General features: G+C 37.7%; 4 protein-coding genes across 4 annotated transcripts; 2 read left to right on the top strand and 2 right to left on the bottom strand.

Annotated features, from left to right (window-relative positions):
- Window positions 1–1,723: 1,723 nt before the first annotated feature.
- Window positions 1,724–3,363, top strand: FEZ (NAC (No Apical Meristem) domain transcriptional regulator superfamily protein). Its single transcript, XM_059592683.2, has 3 exons — window positions 1,724–1,904; window positions 2,007–2,308; window positions 2,653–3,363. Exons 1-3 carry the CDS (start codon window positions 1,724–1,726, stop codon window positions 3,361–3,363), a joined length of 1,194 nt encoding a protein of 397 aa, XP_059448666.2.
- Window positions 3,364–5,422: 2,059 nt separating this feature from the next.
- Window positions 5,423–6,495, top strand: LOC132179854 (glutathione S-transferase U10). The gene is made up of 3 exons (XM_059592646.2): window positions 5,423–5,796; window positions 5,865–6,219; window positions 6,485–6,495. The coding sequence occupies exons 1-3, from the start codon at window positions 5,476–5,478 to the stop codon at window positions 6,493–6,495; spliced, it is 687 nt and encodes a 228-aa protein (XP_059448629.2). The 5' UTR covers window positions 5,423–5,475.
- Window positions 6,496–6,749: 254 nt separating this feature from the next.
- Window positions 6,750–8,848, bottom strand: LOC132178544 (large ribosomal subunit protein eL34). The gene is made up of 4 exons (XM_059590982.2): window positions 8,703–8,848; window positions 8,489–8,568; window positions 7,212–7,321; window positions 6,750–7,101 (listed from the first exon to the last, which is right to left on the bottom strand). The coding sequence occupies exons 1-4, from the start codon at window positions 8,779–8,781 to the stop codon at window positions 7,008–7,010; spliced, it is 363 nt and encodes a 120-aa protein (XP_059446965.1). The 5' UTR covers window positions 8,782–8,848; the 3' UTR covers window positions 6,750–7,007.
- A 1,030-nt stretch (window positions 8,849–9,878) lies between these two features.
- LOC132178537 (uncharacterized) lies at window positions 9,879–13,807 on the bottom strand. The gene is made up of 5 exons (XM_059590976.2): window positions 13,335–13,807; window positions 11,650–13,250; window positions 10,746–11,156; window positions 10,451–10,653; window positions 9,879–10,344 (listed from the first exon to the last, which is right to left on the bottom strand). The coding sequence occupies exons 1-5, from the start codon at window positions 13,439–13,441 to the stop codon at window positions 10,090–10,092; spliced, it is 2,577 nt and encodes an 858-aa protein (XP_059446959.2). The 5' UTR covers window positions 13,442–13,807; the 3' UTR covers window positions 9,879–10,089.
- Window positions 13,808–18,384: the final 4,577 nt, after the last annotated feature.

The raw sequence follows: 18,384 nt of genomic DNA, 5'->3' as shown, positions 1-18,384 counted from the left end.
ACTAGACCAACACTAGACCACAAAAATACAGTACGACCATTGTTGGCTTCAAATCTCAAGAGAGTTGGTGTCTTCATGTTCATATATATATAAACTAATTGATTAAAGTTACCTGATCTTTCTTAAACTCAACTTCGTTTTTTCCTTAATTTGTTTCTTAGCTTGATGATTTATTGCTTGTTTGCTTTTAGCTAGGTTCCATTCCATCTTAAAAATGCATGTGGTGAATGGCATTTGTAATAAGAAAAAGGAAAGAAAGAAAAAGAAAAATGTTTGGTTTCCATCTCTTGTTTATCTTCATATAAGATATAGGTAAATTTACTATTAAATTTGTAAGACCCACATATGGATTCCGCATAAATGTATAAGAGAACGAAACCTAACTCATCTCATCAAAGTTTTAAGTCAAATCCCTTCAGAGATTCAAACGGTATTCTCATATGTTCCCAATCAAAACTCTAAGTTAAATGCTAACCACTATATAATGGATATATATATACCACCGATTTAAATTCTCTTTATGTCAACACCTACTCCTCTTTTAACACTGAACCCAGTTTGGTGAGTATAGAAATATGACTTAAAAAAAAAAAAAAAAAAACACATCGAACTTGCTCTTAGAATTTCTTTTTTAAAGGAAGAAATTGCCGAACTCACAAAGCTCAAGAGCAAAAATGTCAAGTGGATGATGAGAAAACCATTTTAGCAGCAGCCAATTATAAGAGGGCCAAGAATACCCAGAAAGTCAATTATTTTACTTGGAAATTTTTTGACAACTCCGAAAGATAGGCGGGGATCCTTCCAAGTGGGTCAAACAAGAACTTTAACTATGTTCTAATAAAGGTAAGTGGTCCCTTTTACCCTTTAGACTTCATCACACGTTCGTTTGGTGGTATCTGCACATTTGACACAATATATATATATATATTGATTCGATCTGACAAAGTCAGTGGAATAGAAGCTCTGGGGAATGGAATAGAAACGGGATTTTCGGATTCTGAGAAACTTGAAACATTAATATAATCCTAAGTGGTGACACAGGAATTTGAGGTTGAATATAAATTTGATCAATTATGTGTTGGAGGTTGGTTCGGGTCTACGTTTCCATATAATAGTTCAAAGATAGACGACCATATAAAATTACTTTCTTGGAGGTCTACTTTGTCTTCATCTGTGGTGGATATAGCACAACTTTGATGAAATTAATATGATAAATGGGAAATTAAACACCGATCCATAATCCCCAGAAACCTTAGATTTTGGTGGTTTATTGAGATTCCACGACTTGGATTAAACAAACCCCAAATGAGAAATTAGAGTCACTATCAAAATTAATCCATTTTTCTTGACTTAGGGTTTCTTGGTAAGAGCTAATTTGTCATTAGCTTCTCTGTGAGCCAACGCGATCCTCGCAAAACACACTACTACTTTAATATCACCAGAAAAGGCGGCTGATCCTTCGGAGGCAGACCCCTTCTCAGGAAGCATATAATGGCTTCAAACTAAGTGAGCTTAGCCAAGTTGGTTTCTTTGTGTTCATTTCCTGTTAGGGTTTGCTCTGCACACAGTTGGGAAACTATCTTTTCCATCTGTTTCTGACCATTTTCAGTTTTGGTTCAAAGGGAAAATTTGTTATACGAAAACTCTTAATTATTCCATATATTGCTTCTTTAGTCTCCATCTTTTCGTTAGGGTTTTCAAAAAGAAGAGACTGCAGGAAGATATGGATGAGAGAAGTGATGCTGATAAACTTGATGAAGTGTTGCTACCAGGGTTTCGATTTCACCCAACTGATGAGGAGCTTGTTGGGTTTTATTTGAAGAGAAAGATCCAGCACCGACCTCTCTCTATCGAGCTCATCAAGCAGCTTGATATCTATAAATATGATCCATGGGATCTTCCAAGTAAGATAAACTAAAACTCCTTTGCTTAATCTGCTAGCTACTCATTACTCTGTTTATTCTGTTCTCTATAATAATTTTTGGTGTCAACTTTTTGGCATGTAGAGTTGGCCACCACCGGAGAAAAAGAGTGGTATTTCTATTGCCCTAGGGACAGGAAGTACAGAAACAGTGCGCGGCCTAACCGGGTGACCGGAGCAGGGTTTTGGAAAGCCACGGGAACTGACAGGCCGATTTACTCCTCTGAAGGCTCCAAGTGCATTGGCTTGAAGAAATCCCTTGTTTTCTACAAAGGTAGAGCTGCCAAAGGGGTCAAAACTGATTGGATGATGCATGAGTTTCGGTTACCTTCACTCTCCGACTCAACACCGCCAAAGAGATTCCTCGACAAAACCATTCCTGCCAACGTAAGCGTCTTCAAACTCCTTGACAAATTACCACCTATCTCTGAAAAGTTTCATATGATCATAGAAAATAAAGTCTAAAGTCGGATCGATTCAAACTTAGTGTTAATGATATATCAACAACATCTGCAGAATACAAGTAAACAGAAACTGTGTGGAGTTTGTTATCTTGACAGTAAAGGTTGTTGATATATTGTTTATACTTTGGACTTCTGGTTCTAATACCACGATAAATCTATTTATTTCAAAAGTTTAAACTAACAAAAAGAATAAATTTAATCATTAATTTAATTAATACTTTCGTATATTTATTTAAATCTTTGCATGTTTGAATTATATGCTTGCAGGACTTGTGGGCAATATGCAGGATATTCAAGAAAGCTAATTCCACAACCCAAAGAGCCCTCTCCCACTCATGGGTCTCTCCACTACCAGAAACTAACACAAATGATCACATGCTAGCCAAAGGATCACAGTGTTCTCAATTCAGTTCTCAACAAACCAGCTGCTCGCCCATTCAGTTCTCTATTAACAATGACATGATCTCTGCATTTTCTCCCCTAGATTTTGCATCATACAAATCCTTAAACCAAATAGTTGATAAATCCCCTCAACTCCCCATCTCGAGTACTACTGGAGACCTACCCTCAAGCTTCTTTTTTTCTCCTCTAGAAACTTCAATGCCGGCTAAATGCACAGTTGATCTTTCTTCCATGCTGTTAAACATGCCATCTTCAATGCTTGGAGATTTTGGAACCAAGGCCACTGCTGACAGCATAGATCACTATGGTGGAGTACCACAAGAACATAATTGCAATGGCTTCTCAATCAACTTACTTCAAGATCACATGCAAGGTGAGCATGCCAACGGCTTGATCATGAAGAATCCTAATCTAATGCATAGTACAGATGAGCAGTGGGAGACCGTCCGATCCATTGGATTTCCGTTCAGTTTGCCTTCCAATGCCGATGCTTGGAAGCCGAACTTAGTGTGGGATTCTTCACCATGTCCTAGTGAATTGTCAACAAGTTTTTCGACGACCAAGAGCTATACTTAAGTCAAAGTCATTGTTTAATTTCTAGCTTTTAGACGTTAACCTAGTTGGTCGATCAAGCTCATTTTGTAGGCCCTTGGATTAATGTATAACGACTGAAATAGAGAATGTGAACCCACGTGTTTAATGAATTGAAAATTTGACAGCAATATATAGTTGGAGTCCAAATGAAAGACAAAAACATGCACACAAACACAAACACGCCAAACATGGGTTTTGAACTCAATCTCATGACTTTTCAGGTCGGCCGGCAAACCGTGTAGCAAGAAATTAAACTAGGAAACTCTGTCTCCAGCTTTAATTTATTTTTCCATTATTTTTCTTCTTCATTTTTTTTTTAATATACTTAATTAATATGTCTTACATATATTGACCAATGCTACCAAGCTTTGACCATTCCGTTGTTTAATTAAGCATGCACCCGAGAAGAGTTTCTTAACAGTACGTAACTTCATAAAAGAAGAGAGACTGTTAAGACTTGCACAAAAACAAAAAGAAGATATTGAGACTTGAGACAGCTGTTTCTTAATTAGGGTTAAGGAGCAAGGAAAGAAGACTGCTGCTGAGTAGGTTGAGGAATTAATATTTAGGTGATAGTTTTATATCTCACACTATAAAAAGACTGCTACTGATCGAGATGTTAGGCTACGTGGAGATTAATGGTTTGTATTGAATCCGGTTTGACGTTAGAAACATTACAGTTTAAATGAGATTTTTTCTGAGACTTAGTTCATAGAGTAGAGGCTTGAGCGGATAGGCCGGAGGAGGATGGAGACACGTGGAGCAAGGCCGGTGAAGATAGGAAGGGGAGGTGTGTTGGAGGCGGAGGGGAGCGGATCGATGCACAGTAAATTTGACTTCCAAGTTGGAAAAAAAAAAAAAAAAAAAAGAAGAAGAAGAAGAGAGAAGAGAGAGAAGGGAAAAGGAAGAAGAAATTAAGGAATAAGGAAGGAGAACACCCTCCCCCCCAGTTGACACTCACTTTGAAGAATGAGTCACTTGCAAGGAGAGGGCTCAATGGAAAGGGGGGGGGGGGGGGGGGGGGGGGAGAGAGAGACTAGAGCTCTCTGGAATGAGGTGTTACAACTGATAATATATTTGGTAGAAGAGAGCTCTTGAAAATTAATTAATTGCTGACTTCCTACCAACTATTAAAGCATTTCAATTTTTTTTTTTTTTTTTTTGGGATAATTGATAATGTTAAAGAATATTTTTTTTTGACAGACTGACTATATACGTCACTTGTAAAACAAGAAATAAATAAAAAGTCACCTAAATTGGTTTTAAAAGATGAAAGAGTTTTGGATACTTTAAGTCAATAAATTAATAATTATTCAAAATGAATCGAAGAGTGTTATTTATTATATCACCAGTTAAATACTCGTTAGTCGTAACCTTTACACTGTTTCAGTTTGATCACTTTTCATCACAAATCACAACACTACGAGATAGAAATGATCGATGGTGAAAGTTCACGCTCGCATTAAGTACGTAGGTTCAGCCACTTCAAAAAAAAAATAAAAAAAAAGGTACGTAGGTTCGGGGAAAAAAAGAAAAAAGGAAACGGCCCACAACTACAAGAAGCCCAAATATGTGATCACCAGCTAGTGCTGGGTCAGTACTTGGGGCCTTTTGTTTCAGTCCAGAATAAGCTGAGTGTGCAAGTCCACTCTTAAGACATTGTAGTTTGAGTTAATTCCAGTTAGAAAATTTAGTCATTTGTTTATTGTCACCAAAATAAGATTAGTAATTCCACTTAAGCTTCCTTTATTCTTATTAATACTCATTTTTATTGCTAAGAAGTCATCATTTCAATGTACCAAATGTATCGTAACTGTCTTTTTGCCCAAGAAAACTATGGTTGCTTTGCCGCTTTTCTTTTGTCATCCAATTTTTCACAATTAAAATCTTGGAAACTACAGGTACTTCAACTTCTTCTCCAAGCTTTAATGTTTAGTCCTTGACTCCTCTAATATGACCATTGACTACAGCGCAGATTGACTCATCAAACACCACAAAACAACGATAAGAAATCCCACAGATGGAACTCTATAAATGCCTCAAGCTGCATGCCATGGATAAATTCCATTATTTGAGAGACAGTCACATACAATAATGGCGAAGCAAAATGAAGTTGTGGTGTTTGGAACATGGGCTAGCGGCTTCTGCAACAGAGTTGAGTTAGCCCTTAAACTCAAGGGCATACCTTATGAGTACGTAGAGGAAGACCTCGCAAATAAGAGTGAGTCACTCCTCCACTACAACCCTGTCCACAAGAAGGTACCTGTGCTTCTTCACAACGGGAAACCCATTTCTGAGTCGCTTGCTATTCTCGAGTACATCGATGATTGCTGGAAAAACGCCCCAAAACTGCTGCCAGAGGATCCTTACCAGAGGGCCAAAGTTCGCTTCTGGGCTAACTTCCATGATCAGAAGGTGGGTTTGTGATATTTTATGTTATTTTATTTCTTTGGAGAAGAGATTAAAATTCTTCTTTTTAGCAGATTTTGCCAGGTTTGTTACCCATCATCATGTGTAAAGGCCACGAGCGAGAGCAAGCAATCAAAGAATTCAACGAGTTGCTTGAGGTGTTTAAAGAAGGAACGAAGAAGGATTTTCCAGAAGAATTCCCTTTGCTTGACGGCAAGAGCTTGGGGTTTCTTGATATTATTGTGGGCATGCATTTTTGCAATTACGAAGCTTTCAATGAGGCCGTTGCAGTAGTTATTACCCCGGAAAAGAACCCAGAATTCTTGTCGTGGGTGAATGCTCTGATGGACCACCTATTGCTGAAGGAAACGCTCCCACCTCATGACAAGTTGGTTGCCAGTATGAGAGAGACTTTCCCAGTCTTCTTCAGTTTGATATTTAGGCCAACTGAATCCCCTTTTTTTTTTTTTTGTCTTTTTGTTTTTTTGACATGTCTACACAAGAGAAGGGGGATGAAGGTTTCCAGTATATACTTATGAAATAAAAGTGTGGGATATCGCATTTCTTTTTAAACGGCCTTCGAGCTGGTTGGGACCAAAAAAGGTCTTGAAGGTCATTCTGGCCTCCAGTGTCAATATAATAATTTCCAGTATCACATCAAATAACTGAAAACATTTTCTTTTATATCTTTAAGATATCACCTAAAAAGGATTTACAACTAAATGCATCAGCGTCTATCAAAACCCAGCAAAACTCATGGAAAAATGACATCAAAACACCCACAATAGTGTATTGCACCCAAAGTAAATAAACGAGAAGTGGGACTTAGGAAAGGAGAGCAATAGCATACAGGTTTCTATTGGGGGATCATCAGGTTGAGGTGATTGAAAATCATTAATGCTTATGAAATATCTGAGCCGGACTTTTTCTTAAAAGGGTAGAAAACTAATATGACATCATAATAACAATCTAGAAGGAAGTATATATTATCACCAACAGAAAAATAATAAAAACAACTAAAATCTTAGCATAATGGATTTGTCGACAAAATGGGGGGTAATACAAATCATGGTTTTAAACAAGCGAAGGCAAAAGCACAAAGGGAAAAAGATCCAAATCGGAAAAACTCAAATTACTTTTAAATGGTTCTGACATGCTCTGCCGTAGCAAGAACTACACTAAAGCTGCTTGAAACTCACACTAAGCTCTTGAATCTTTTATTTCTTTGAGGCTACCTTCTCCTTTGCCTTCTGAATCTTCAAGACCTTTTTCACAATCTTTTGCTCTTCCACCAAAAATGCTCGAACAATCCTACAAAACAGTTGGAACAAATTTCGGATGCTCATTTAATACAACCCAAGCACAGACACGAGAGAGAGAGAGAGAGAGAGACTATTAATCCTTGGGTTTAAGAAAAACACCTTTCCCTTACAGCACCACCAGAAAGAACTCCACCATAAGCCCTGTTAACAGTCCTCCGGTTCCTAGATAACCTAGACCTCTTATACTCAGCAGGTCTCAAATGAGGAATCTGCAAACACAGCAAGCTTTGTATCATATCTGAAAGTGTACTAATAATTCGGGTAGAGAAGATATAAATCACACATTATATCCATAATTGCATTATAACAATATCAATCATAACTTGCTATAAATCAAAACTCAAAGGATAGTATCAACACATCCTACAGAACTTGAATTATTCCATTTAGAAACAGCATATGTGATTTTGATATAAATAGATATGTTTGTACAGCATAAAAATGAGTTACAAGCTTTTTTGGCCATCAACTCCCTCATAAGTAAAAATGCTTAAATTCAGGAAAGAAGTAATTTCTTTTCTTACCAAAGTACAGAGATCATGCAACACTGTAAAACAAAACCCTATTGGAATAATGAATAAATGTAGCAAACACAAGCAATTGTTGAAAAATTGTCATCAAACATACAATTCAACTGTGCTTGTTCATCTATTGAATTTTTTATTTATGATACTAACCTCCTAAACTTCCATGTACACAGGCACAAGGCATATTTTAACATGCACCCTCGTCACTGGGTGCCACACTAAAGCAAATGACAAAGAGGAAAAAGAAGCCCCTGTAAAAGATGAGAGAAAGGTAGACCAAATTTTGCAGTCTCAAGCCTACAGATGGAAATTTTGCAGTGATATCCTTGCAAACATGTTTGCCTAGTGCCTACACATGCTTGGGAGGCAGACACAATGGCAAATCAAATTGGCTCCATTCCACAAGTCCCAGGCCCAAAACAATAGCAACAGTTATAAACCCTCGCCTAAACTGATAAAAGTTTTCATTCCCTTAGATCTGTCCAGGGACTACATTCGTCTTGACCGAATAAACCAAAGAAAGACAGTTTTTGATATCCATCACTCTACTCCGTCTCAGGGATAACTTTATCCCACTTAATCACGAAACTATTACTCAACTTGAAAGATCAATTGGGTTTCTGTTATTTTCATGTTAATCAGCAAGACCAGTCAGATTTTCATCATAACTCTATATCTTCAATTGCTTTCACGCATTACAGCAGCTTTTTCGCAGATTTCACCAAAACAAGGAATCACATTAAAGCAGCATAAACTCCACAAAATGATAGAACAAAAATGACAGGTTCAGATCGCTATGTTTAACAAAAAGCAAGAAACCATTGGAGAAAATAGAGACGTGCTTTATACCCCTTGGATCCTTTTTCCAGTAACAGGACACTTAGGCCCACTCGCCCTCTTCTTGGTGCTCTGGTACACCAGCTTCCCTCCTATTACACCCAAAACATCAAACACAAAAACCCAAAATCAAAATCCCAAACCAAATTGCTCGCATATACACTGAATATATAAAACCCAGAAAAAGAAATTGAATGAGCATGAAACAGAGAGATGAAGGATGTACCAGGGGTTTTGACGATACGGTGTTGGTTGGATTTGGTGGCGTAGCTGTGACGCGTGCGATATGTGAGACGTTGAACCATCTTTGAGAACCTCTAACCTCCCTCTTTCTACTAGGGCTTTGGGCAATGGCCGAGGCCAGAGGGTTAAGGCAGCGTATAAAGTTGAAGAATTTTGTGAAATATTAAACGCCGTCGTTTGTTCCTTCCCCGCAAACGAGCAATTTTAGTGTAGCGGCAACATTAATGTTAGCCGAAACGTTTCGCCTTAATAAACGATGTGGCGAGAAGGGCCTTTTTAAGTCGATAACAATTGCTAATCTGATCATCCCGCGCCGCAATAACGATACATTTATGCGCGTTAATGCAATCCTAATTAAAAAAATCTAAGAGCATTTACATTTGTTTATATATATATTTTTATGCAAAATGGCTAATCAAAACTCAATTTATTTACTTTAGTTAATGAGTTTTAAAAGATATTATACATCCCGTTATTTATTTATTTTTTTGTCTGTATCATATAATTTTTTTTTTTTAATAAGGATTGTATTTTTCCTAAAGATCCTATTTTTCAGCTTTTGGGGAAAAAAAAAAAAAAAGATGTGAAGAGAGAAATAGTTGAGAAAATTTTGGAAAATGAGAGACTTGGAAGAAAAATAATAAGAGAAACTTTTGGGAAAAGAAAAATGTGGAGAGAGAAATAGTATATTAATGAGATGAATGTGTGAACCGTGCCTGCTACGTGTAGCGGTAATTGTTTACAAATGCAAAAAAGAAAAATTGTATTTTACATTTGAGATGCATAATTCAATGTATGCTAAGCAATTGTAAGTGCTCTTAGAGCTTGACATAGAATATTTATCCATTCAGTTTTAGTTAGTTTATTATTTTTGAAAATTACTTTAAAGCCCATGTTTTCATAATGTCAAAACAAGCATGTGTTTGGCTTAGTAGTTAGAAATTATAGGTTTAAAAATTACTTTAAAATTGTAAGTTTGAAAAAAATTTACATTTTCACACCGTCATTTTTTTCAAACACATTTTAAAACAAAATCTCGCAATTTTGTTTAAAAATGCAGTCAATGCCATCTTCTGCAGCTTTTCTGTTTCATATTGTCATCAACAAAGAATAAAGCAAAATTCATATATATATATATATAGTAGGAGCAAAATAGGAAGAAAAAAAATCCGAGTATTGTGTATAAACCTTGCCTAGTGAATCAGCAAAAACACTAGTGTGTATACATGGTTGTACTTGTATAAATTATATATCAAGCAAGTCTAGTCCAATGCTACTTTCTTTGTCTGTCGGCTGTCGCTATAAATCTGAAACCAAGAAGTTTCTGTACAGCTCAAAAGAAATGTCGCGGCAGTACTGCTTGCCACATGTCAACATGGAAAGAGAAGAAAAGAGGGTTCCACGTGAATCTTTCTGTGAATAAAGTTAATCTGGTCTAATTTTTCACGACACCAGACCAATTGGTCCGTCGTTAATCTTGACATATTTAGCACTCTTGAAACCAGTTTCAGTTCAACTTGAGCAAACAGTAGTAAATGATCCAGCAGTTGATCGTTGTGAGGCTTTTGAAACTTCTTTACTATGCAATTTCCGCTTCTCAATATGTCCCTAAGCTTTTTCTCCTTCTGCAAGACATGAATTAGAAGGGTTAACTTAACATCTTGAAATATAAACAAAAAGTACTCCAAACAATCAATTATCTGAAAATTTAGAAAGCAAAATATTATTAACCTTCTGAAGATCAGCTCGAATCTCCATCAGGAACCCCAAGTCTGCATCATTTTGGAGACTCATACGATTCCCTTCATCTTTATCAGCACGAATAAATCCCCAAAACACCCGCATTGATTCCTCAATGACTTTTGCTATCATGCAACTTGAAATGGCATCTTCCTCCTCACCCCTTCTTACCTTCTTATCCTTCAAGCAATCATCTGGCAATGCAAATATATATATATGCTTAAATTATATGAATTAAGTGCAAGGTGCTCAAATGACATAATTAAACATATGACTATTTATTTACCTCTAATGGCAGGAACTTGAAGAAGGTTACGAAGAACACATCGATTATTGACATAGTTTTGCACTCTGGGGCCTTGAAATGCTTCGTTTTCCACAAATCTTTGCACCAGAACTTGAAACAGTTGAAATTCACCGGCAACTTGATTGTACCAATGAAAACCTTGAGAATCGTATTCCTGCAGTTTTTGGGCTTTCACATACTGCCAATGGAGTATTTCCCAAGAAAGGCAAACTTGTCCTACATAAACCAATTCCAAGTCCCTTTGCAATTCTCCAACGAATTTCTGCATTGGATCAGCCATCACCCTTCGTGCTTTACGTGACCATATGTTGTGTGGAACAGACTTGGCAGCTGAAGCTGAAGGTTTTTGCTTTGAATTTGATTTAACTGGGTCTTTCAGCTGGAGAAATCCTACAGATTATCACAAACAGAAAATAAATCAGAAGAAGATATTTGTTTTGCATTTTCTTTATCAAATATTTGATATGAAACTTGTCTCGCTCAAAATTGACTTTGAAAGGCTCATTGTGTGTTGTATACTTTTAGAACCACGAGATGTGGAAGTGGGATATAAAGCTTTACCACTACTAATATCTTTGAAGCATTGGTAGACCTAAAGCCTAAAGGGAAGGAGGAAAGGTAGGTTATATCAAATCAAACCCTTTGGATATGGACCTGCCACTTGTTATGGCATTGAGTGGCGAAAAGATATGTGACTCGGAGGAGTAGCTTTAAATGCACTTAATTAGCAAAAGAATAAAGATACAAACAAATAATTAAGGATCATAAAAAAAATAAATTATTTAAAAAAAAAAGTAGAACCCTAGATTTGGTTTTGTGCACTACTGGTTTAAACATGCCCAGAAATCAAAGTAGATGAGAGAGAGGGTAGACGGAAACTCACCAATTGCATGCATGGTCTGGCTGTTCAACATATCCAGTTTTCGCATTTTTTCTGCGTAGCCTTTGTAAACCTTTTGGACCTCTTCCATTCGATCTTTGAACTCGAACTTTTCATCAATCTTCAGTGGCTTTAGGCCTTGAACCATTGCCGGAGACTCTGGCTCTTCTTCTTCTTCTAAAATAGTAGGAAGTACCCCAGCTCTCACATTTCTCAGTTCCATTTTCAGCTGTTCTATTACATCCCGGTGCTCCCATAGGAAATCCAAGTCATCTTGGTAATCAGAACTTGATTCGGATGGTTTCTTCTGCAAGTCAGTTCCTTCAAATTCTTCCAAAATAACTTCAGTTTTTGACTCTTCTTGGACTAAATCTTCTGCTAGATGTTTGTTCTCAACTTTGCCAGACAAAGCTTTCGCTTCCCAGCTGCTTGAATTCTGCAAATGGGGTTCTAATTCTATATATTCTTCATCAGAATCATCCGACTGATCTCTGGCGACAGTTTCTTCAGGACCCAAAAGACTTTCAGAGTCCGAAAGTTCATCAACATTCTCACAACTTGGAATTTCTTGTATATCTTGTACTTCTTCACCATCGTTGCCCAAAAGGGCTTCAGATTCCAATTCTTCATCGACTTTTTTATCAGCCAAAAACTCGTGGGTAATTATTGAATCAATTATGTGATCACTATCCGACAACTCTCCAATTGAACAAATTGACTCCGGTTCGGAACAAAACCGTAGTGAGCAATCTTCTGAAACTGATTCAGCCTCATCCACAGAACCATCCTTACCCGGAAAATTTGCTTCTGAGCCAACCATCTCTCCCTTCTCGGAAATCCCATCTTCAGCGAATGTGTTCTGTTCTGCTTTCTCTAAGGCCTTTCCAATACCAAAGCTTTCAACAGATTCCTCTGTTTTTAGTTCACCAACAGCCCCTTCTTCTGAATTAAGCGTTTCACAATCCTTGTCGGACAAAATCCCCGTATGGAGAATTTGATCGTTGTAAAAAGTATGATCATTTGAACCCGCATACAATTCTTGGACGCTGAAATTCACGGCTTTTGGTCCTTCCAAGAATCCACCAATACCTTTCCCAGTCAAAAACTCTGACTTTCTATCTTCAGTGAATGTGTTCTGTTCTGCTTTCTCTAAAGCCTTTCCGATACCAAAGCTTTCAACAGAGTGCTCTGTTTTTGGTTGACCAACAGCCTCTTCTGAATTAAGTGTTTGACAATCCTTATCGGCAAAAATCCCAGAACGGAGAATTTGATCGTTGCAAACAGTATAATCATTTGAACCAGTATACAGTTCTTGGACGCTGAAACTCATGGCTTTTGGTCCTTCCAAGAATCCACCAATACCTTTCCCAGGCGAAAACTCATACTTACTAACGCTGGCAGCCGTAGCGGACCTAAAATTGTCTCTTTCTCCGAAGCTTTTATTGCCACTTCTACTCTTCTGTAAGCTAAAATCAACCTCTTCTTCTTCTTCTTCTTCTTCTTCTCTGAACCCATCAATATCCGAATTCCTTGAACCTGTTTGATTGTGTTGGAAAGGAATGATACAGCAACCATAGTCGTTTTTAGAATCATTTGCCGGAGATCTGAGAAAAGAAGAAAAACTCTCAGTTTTAATCGATTAAAATGCTTGAAAAACAACAAGACATAACACAAAAATGTATGCGTACCTGAATATGAATCTGATCATTAAACCAAAAACATAGAACACATAGTTGCAGAAAAGAACCCATACAGAACCCATAACGCTCGTCATGTTCTCCGTGCACAAATTCATTTAGAAAAAGCAGTATCGAGATCAACATGGGCTTTGAGCGTAAGCAAGTTTTTGATACCCATCATTTCAATCAACCTCGAAGTTTTTTTCTCAATTCGAAGCAAAGTTGGAGAGTGACATGGGCACGGAATTTCTCAATCGAGATTTACTGGGGATAGTGGACGCTCCACTTGCAGACAGCGAAATTTGTGGGGAGTGAAAGAAAAAATCCGAGGTATTCTTTGAGAATTGAGACCAAACGGGCGAGATTGAAGGGGCGATTAGAAAAATCTGCAGAGAAAGAAAGCAACGTGTGAGGAAGATGATTACGTATACTTAATGTAGTGTTAATATCGGAGTTTCTTTTTGGGGAAGCTGGTTCCTTTTGATGTGTCGGGGCAATAGCTGTGAGAGTTTCCATCGCGGTTTTGGCCTTTGGGAATAATTACTTTGAGACTGACATCGTGACACGTTTCTGAGCTGAGACGCGGGAGTCAAAGGGCGAATCCTGAGGTGGACACTTTGGTCGGTTTGTGTCCATTAAGATTTTTTTTTTTTTTTGCCCTTTTCTTTAATGATATCAAAATTATTATATTTATAATAGATGATTTACATTCACGTTAACAAATTTTCGCCTTTTATTTTAATTAAAAAATTATTATTTTTTATTTATTTAATCATTTACCTTTTTCAAATTAAAGCATCTACATTTCACCTTTTATTTTAACTATCAACTTTTATTATTTTATTATTATTATTATTTTAAGCATATGCATTTCAAAGTTCGATAGTTTTTTTTTTTTTTTTTAGGAAAAAATTACAGTTTACCCCCCAAAGTTGACAGCGTTTTTCAATTCAAACACTAAAGTTTCAATTTTTGTAATCCACCCCCATAAAGTTTCAATTTTTTTCAATTCGACCAATACTATCCCAAAATTTTCATATTACCCCTAATTTTTATTTATTTTTTTTATTTTTATGAAGAGAAAAAACAAATTTGAGGGTACAAAAATGGCCAAATGGCCAAAGGGGTGCCTTTGGCCACCACGAACTTTTTTAAAAATTTTTTTATAAAAAATAATTAAAAAAAAAAAATTAAGAGCAATATGGGAAGCTTTTGATACAATTGGTCAAATTGCAAAAATTTAGAACTTTGGGGGGGTAGATTGCAAAAATTGAAACTTTAGTGTTCGAATTGAAAAACGTGGTCAACTTTAAGGGGGTAAACTGTAATTTTTCCTTCTTTTTTTTTTGAAAAATTACACTTTATCTCCCAAAGTCTTAGGTCATTTTCAATTTAACCTCCGATATTTCAAAAATTGCAATGCACCCTATCAAAGTTTCAAAAAATTTCAATGTGGCCCATCCGTTAATCATTTTTGTTTTCTCTAATAAAATAATGAAAAATACTAAATTGCTCATACAATTTTATTTTTTATTTTAAAAAAATAATAATAATAAATTTGGGAGTAGCCATGGCGATTGGCTCATGGGGGGTGGTGAGCCACCCCCAAGTGGCCAAATGGGGGTGGTTTCGACCACCCTCAAACAATCAGATTGGCCCATAAGGATTGCCAACCATACCAAGGGGCCAAATGGGGGTGGCCAAAACCACCCCCAAATGGCCAAAGTGGGTAGTGGGTGGTCGAAACCACCCCCCAAATGGCCAAAGGGGGTGGCTACAACCACCCCAAAAGGCCGGATTGAGGGTGGCTTGTGCCCAAAGGGGTTGGCCAGCCACCCCCATTTGGCCAATGGGGGAGGCTATGGCCACCCCCAAATTTTTATTTATTTCTGATTTTAGTTTGACTTGGAAGCATTTTTAGAATTTGTTAAAATATATGGGGACAATTTTGAAAATTTAAAACAAAAAATATATACGTGACCAATTTTCAGACAAATTTGACATAAATGGTTAACGGATGGGCCACATTAAAAAATTTTGAAACTTTGATAGAGTACATTACAATTTTTGAAATATTAAAAGTTAAATTGAAAATTGCCTGGAATTTTATGAGATAAAGTGTAATTTTTCCTCTTTTTTTTTTCGTATGACTTGGTCGATACTCGGTAGTGTTTGGATTAGACACATATCAATATTATGTGTCACAAATATATTAAAGTAATGTGTTCTTAAAGCACATTATACAAAATCGTTGTACATATAACAAATACATACTTTAAATTAGCAAACTAAATTAAAACAAATTATTATACCTTGTTATGTATGCACGTAAACATGTTAAACTTGGGGTGTTCCTTTTAATATTTCCATATAATATGATTATATTAGAGACTAGGTCTATTCTTAATGTGGCTTTCCTTTCAATGATCACATGATTCATGTTTGTATGCCGGGCCCGGTTTGCTTTATGTAAAAATCAATCTTCTTGGCCGGCAGTTCATGTCATTTTCAGGTGTCTTTTTTCTTTCTTAGCCATACATGGAAGAAGGGAGGGGAGGTCATTTTCAGGTGATCATATCATGATCAGTATAGCCCAATACAATAATCATAATAATTAAGAAAATATAAATTACCCATTACGGCACGCTTGTGTGTGGAGAAATAATGAGATGAAAGATAATCAACCGCAATTATATGCTTAATGAAGGAGATTTGTCTATTTTAACCTCGCCCTTTTTCACCCCAAGTCTATAGTAACAAAGCACAGACACACAACCCAATGGGTCAAGTGTCATTTCCGTTCCCGTGAAATACGGTTTGCCACTGTAGTCTCAATTTGCATAAAGCTCTCGTTGACGCGAATTAGTGGCCACCTCACTAGTAACCTTCCCTTCGCCTTGTGAACGACGTCTGAAGACCTGCGATCCCTACGACGACGGAGTCAACGTGAGAAGCGACTTCTTCCGTGCCATGCTTGTTGACCAATTGACCAGTTGAGGGAATGGCAAAACACCTCTCATGCTCTTAACCAGTTGGGTGGGAACTGGCAACGAATCACTCCACACTCTTTGATGGTTGTGTAAGTGGTTTAACCACCAAATGACTTTGAGGTGGGTGGTTCGGCACTTTTGAAAATATTTTGAAGGCAACTCGATGGGGTTTTGAAATTTTTCCTGAAGTGATAGAACATTTCGGGATATTTGAAGAGTCCTTTGACTATTTTTAAGAGTGGTCAAACCATATTTACAGACGTAATAAGCTTAGGGTGTAAGTTGGATATCTCTTAACTGGATCAGGATTGGGAATTTGAGGGGCTCAAATTAAGCATTTGGATCGTTGATCCAACGGTCTAGAACAATCCACTAATAAAATAATAATAAAATTAATAAAATAAAATTAGTAAAAAACTAAAAAAATTTGTAAATTTTTTTGTGGTGGTTAGCTACCTCAGGTGGTGGCCGGCTACCACTGTTTAAACTCGAAGTCACCCCAAACCGCTTTGGCCACCCCTTGTCCCTTGGGGGTGGTTCGGCCATCCCCTAAGGGCTAAATTTTTTTTATAAAAAAAAAAAAATAAATAAATAAATCTAGTTGGCCCTTGTGGTTGGCCGAACCACCCCCAAGGGGTGATTGGGGTGGCTTTGGCCACCCCCAAGGGTCATGGGGTTGGCTTCAGCCACCCCCAACTGACCTTTGGGGTGGCTTTGGCCACCCTCAAGGGCCAAGGACCACCTAATTTTTTTTTTAAGCCCTTGGGAGTAGGGCTGTGCACGGGTCGGTTCGGGGCGGGTTTGGAGTTTTTTGCCACCCGACTCGTGACCATCGGGTTTGGTAAATTCCTACCCGTTACCCGGATTAAATGCACTAAAACCGCCGGGTTTCGGGTAGTTCGGGGCAGGTTGCACGGTGCGGGTTTCGCGGGTTGGTCGGGCAGATCGGGTATTTTAATGGGCATCAATTTCAAATTTAAGTCCTGATTTTTTTGTAATTTTTTAAAAAAACTGGTCTTCTTTAATTTTTTTAAAAAACCGGATTTGGACTAAAACTTATCAGGAATTTTTTTTTTTTTTTTTTGGTATTGTTTACAATTTTTATGGTTGGATTTTTTTTGTGTGAATCCAAGTATCCAACCATATATTTTATGAAAATATATGGTTCACTTTCTAGAGAGAGAGCACGAGAGATAGTGACGTTAGTTCACTTTTTAGAGAGAGAGAGAGAGACAGTGACGTTAGTTCACTTTCTAGAGAGAGAGAGCGAGAGAGAGAGATGAGAGAGAAACCTTGAGATCGGCACGACTGTGAGAGAGAGAGAGAGAGAGAGAGAGAGAGAGGAGCGGTATGGTTCTCCACCGAGATCCTCCGCCAACGAGAGTGAGAGAGGAGAGGCGCTTGGTTTGGAGAGTGGACTGAGAGACAAGTGAGGGTGAGCTGGCCACTTGGTCTGGAGAGGGGAGAGTCACGGGCACGGCGTCGGCTTGTGTGAAAGGAGAGAAAAGCTGAAAATCAGAAAATGTGAGGAATGAGGAAGGATATTAGGGATTTAGGGTTAAGTTAAATATGGGCGGGGCGGGGTGGGTACCCGCCCCTTCAAAAAAATTGCACCCGCTGGCTGACCCGACCCGCACGGGTTGGACATTTTCCAACCCGTCTTCAGACAAAAAATGCTAAAAACCGGCGGGTTTGGGCGGATCGGGGCGGGGCGGGCGAGTTGGGGGGGTTTTTGCCCAGCCCTACTTGGGAGTGGCTCGGTCACCCCCAAGGGCCAAGAAGCCACCCCCCCCCCCCCCCCCCCCCCCCCCCCCCCAAAAAAAAAAAAAAAAACATATAAATTTTTTTAAGTTTTTATTAATTTTATTTTGATTTGTTTAAAAAAAAATAAAAAGTAATAATTTATTATTATTTTTTTAGTGGATTGTTTTGGACCGTTTGATCAACATCCAACGGTCCTGATACAAAATTTGGATGAACCATCCCCCAAGATTAAGGGAAGATTTGGTCACCTTTCATTTTTATTTATTACTATTATTTTTTTGGATAACTTCATTTAGAATCCTTGA

The sequence above is a fragment of the Corylus avellana genome, chromosome 4 (assembly GCF_965113065.1).
Source record: "Corylus avellana chromosome 4, dhCorAvel1.hap1.2, whole genome shotgun sequence".
In the NCBI taxonomy this organism is placed as follows: Eukaryota; Viridiplantae; Streptophyta; class Magnoliopsida; order Fagales; family Betulaceae; genus Corylus; species Corylus avellana.
The sequence above is the reverse complement of the archived record's forward strand: the minus strand, read 5'-3'. Positions and strand labels throughout refer to the sequence as shown.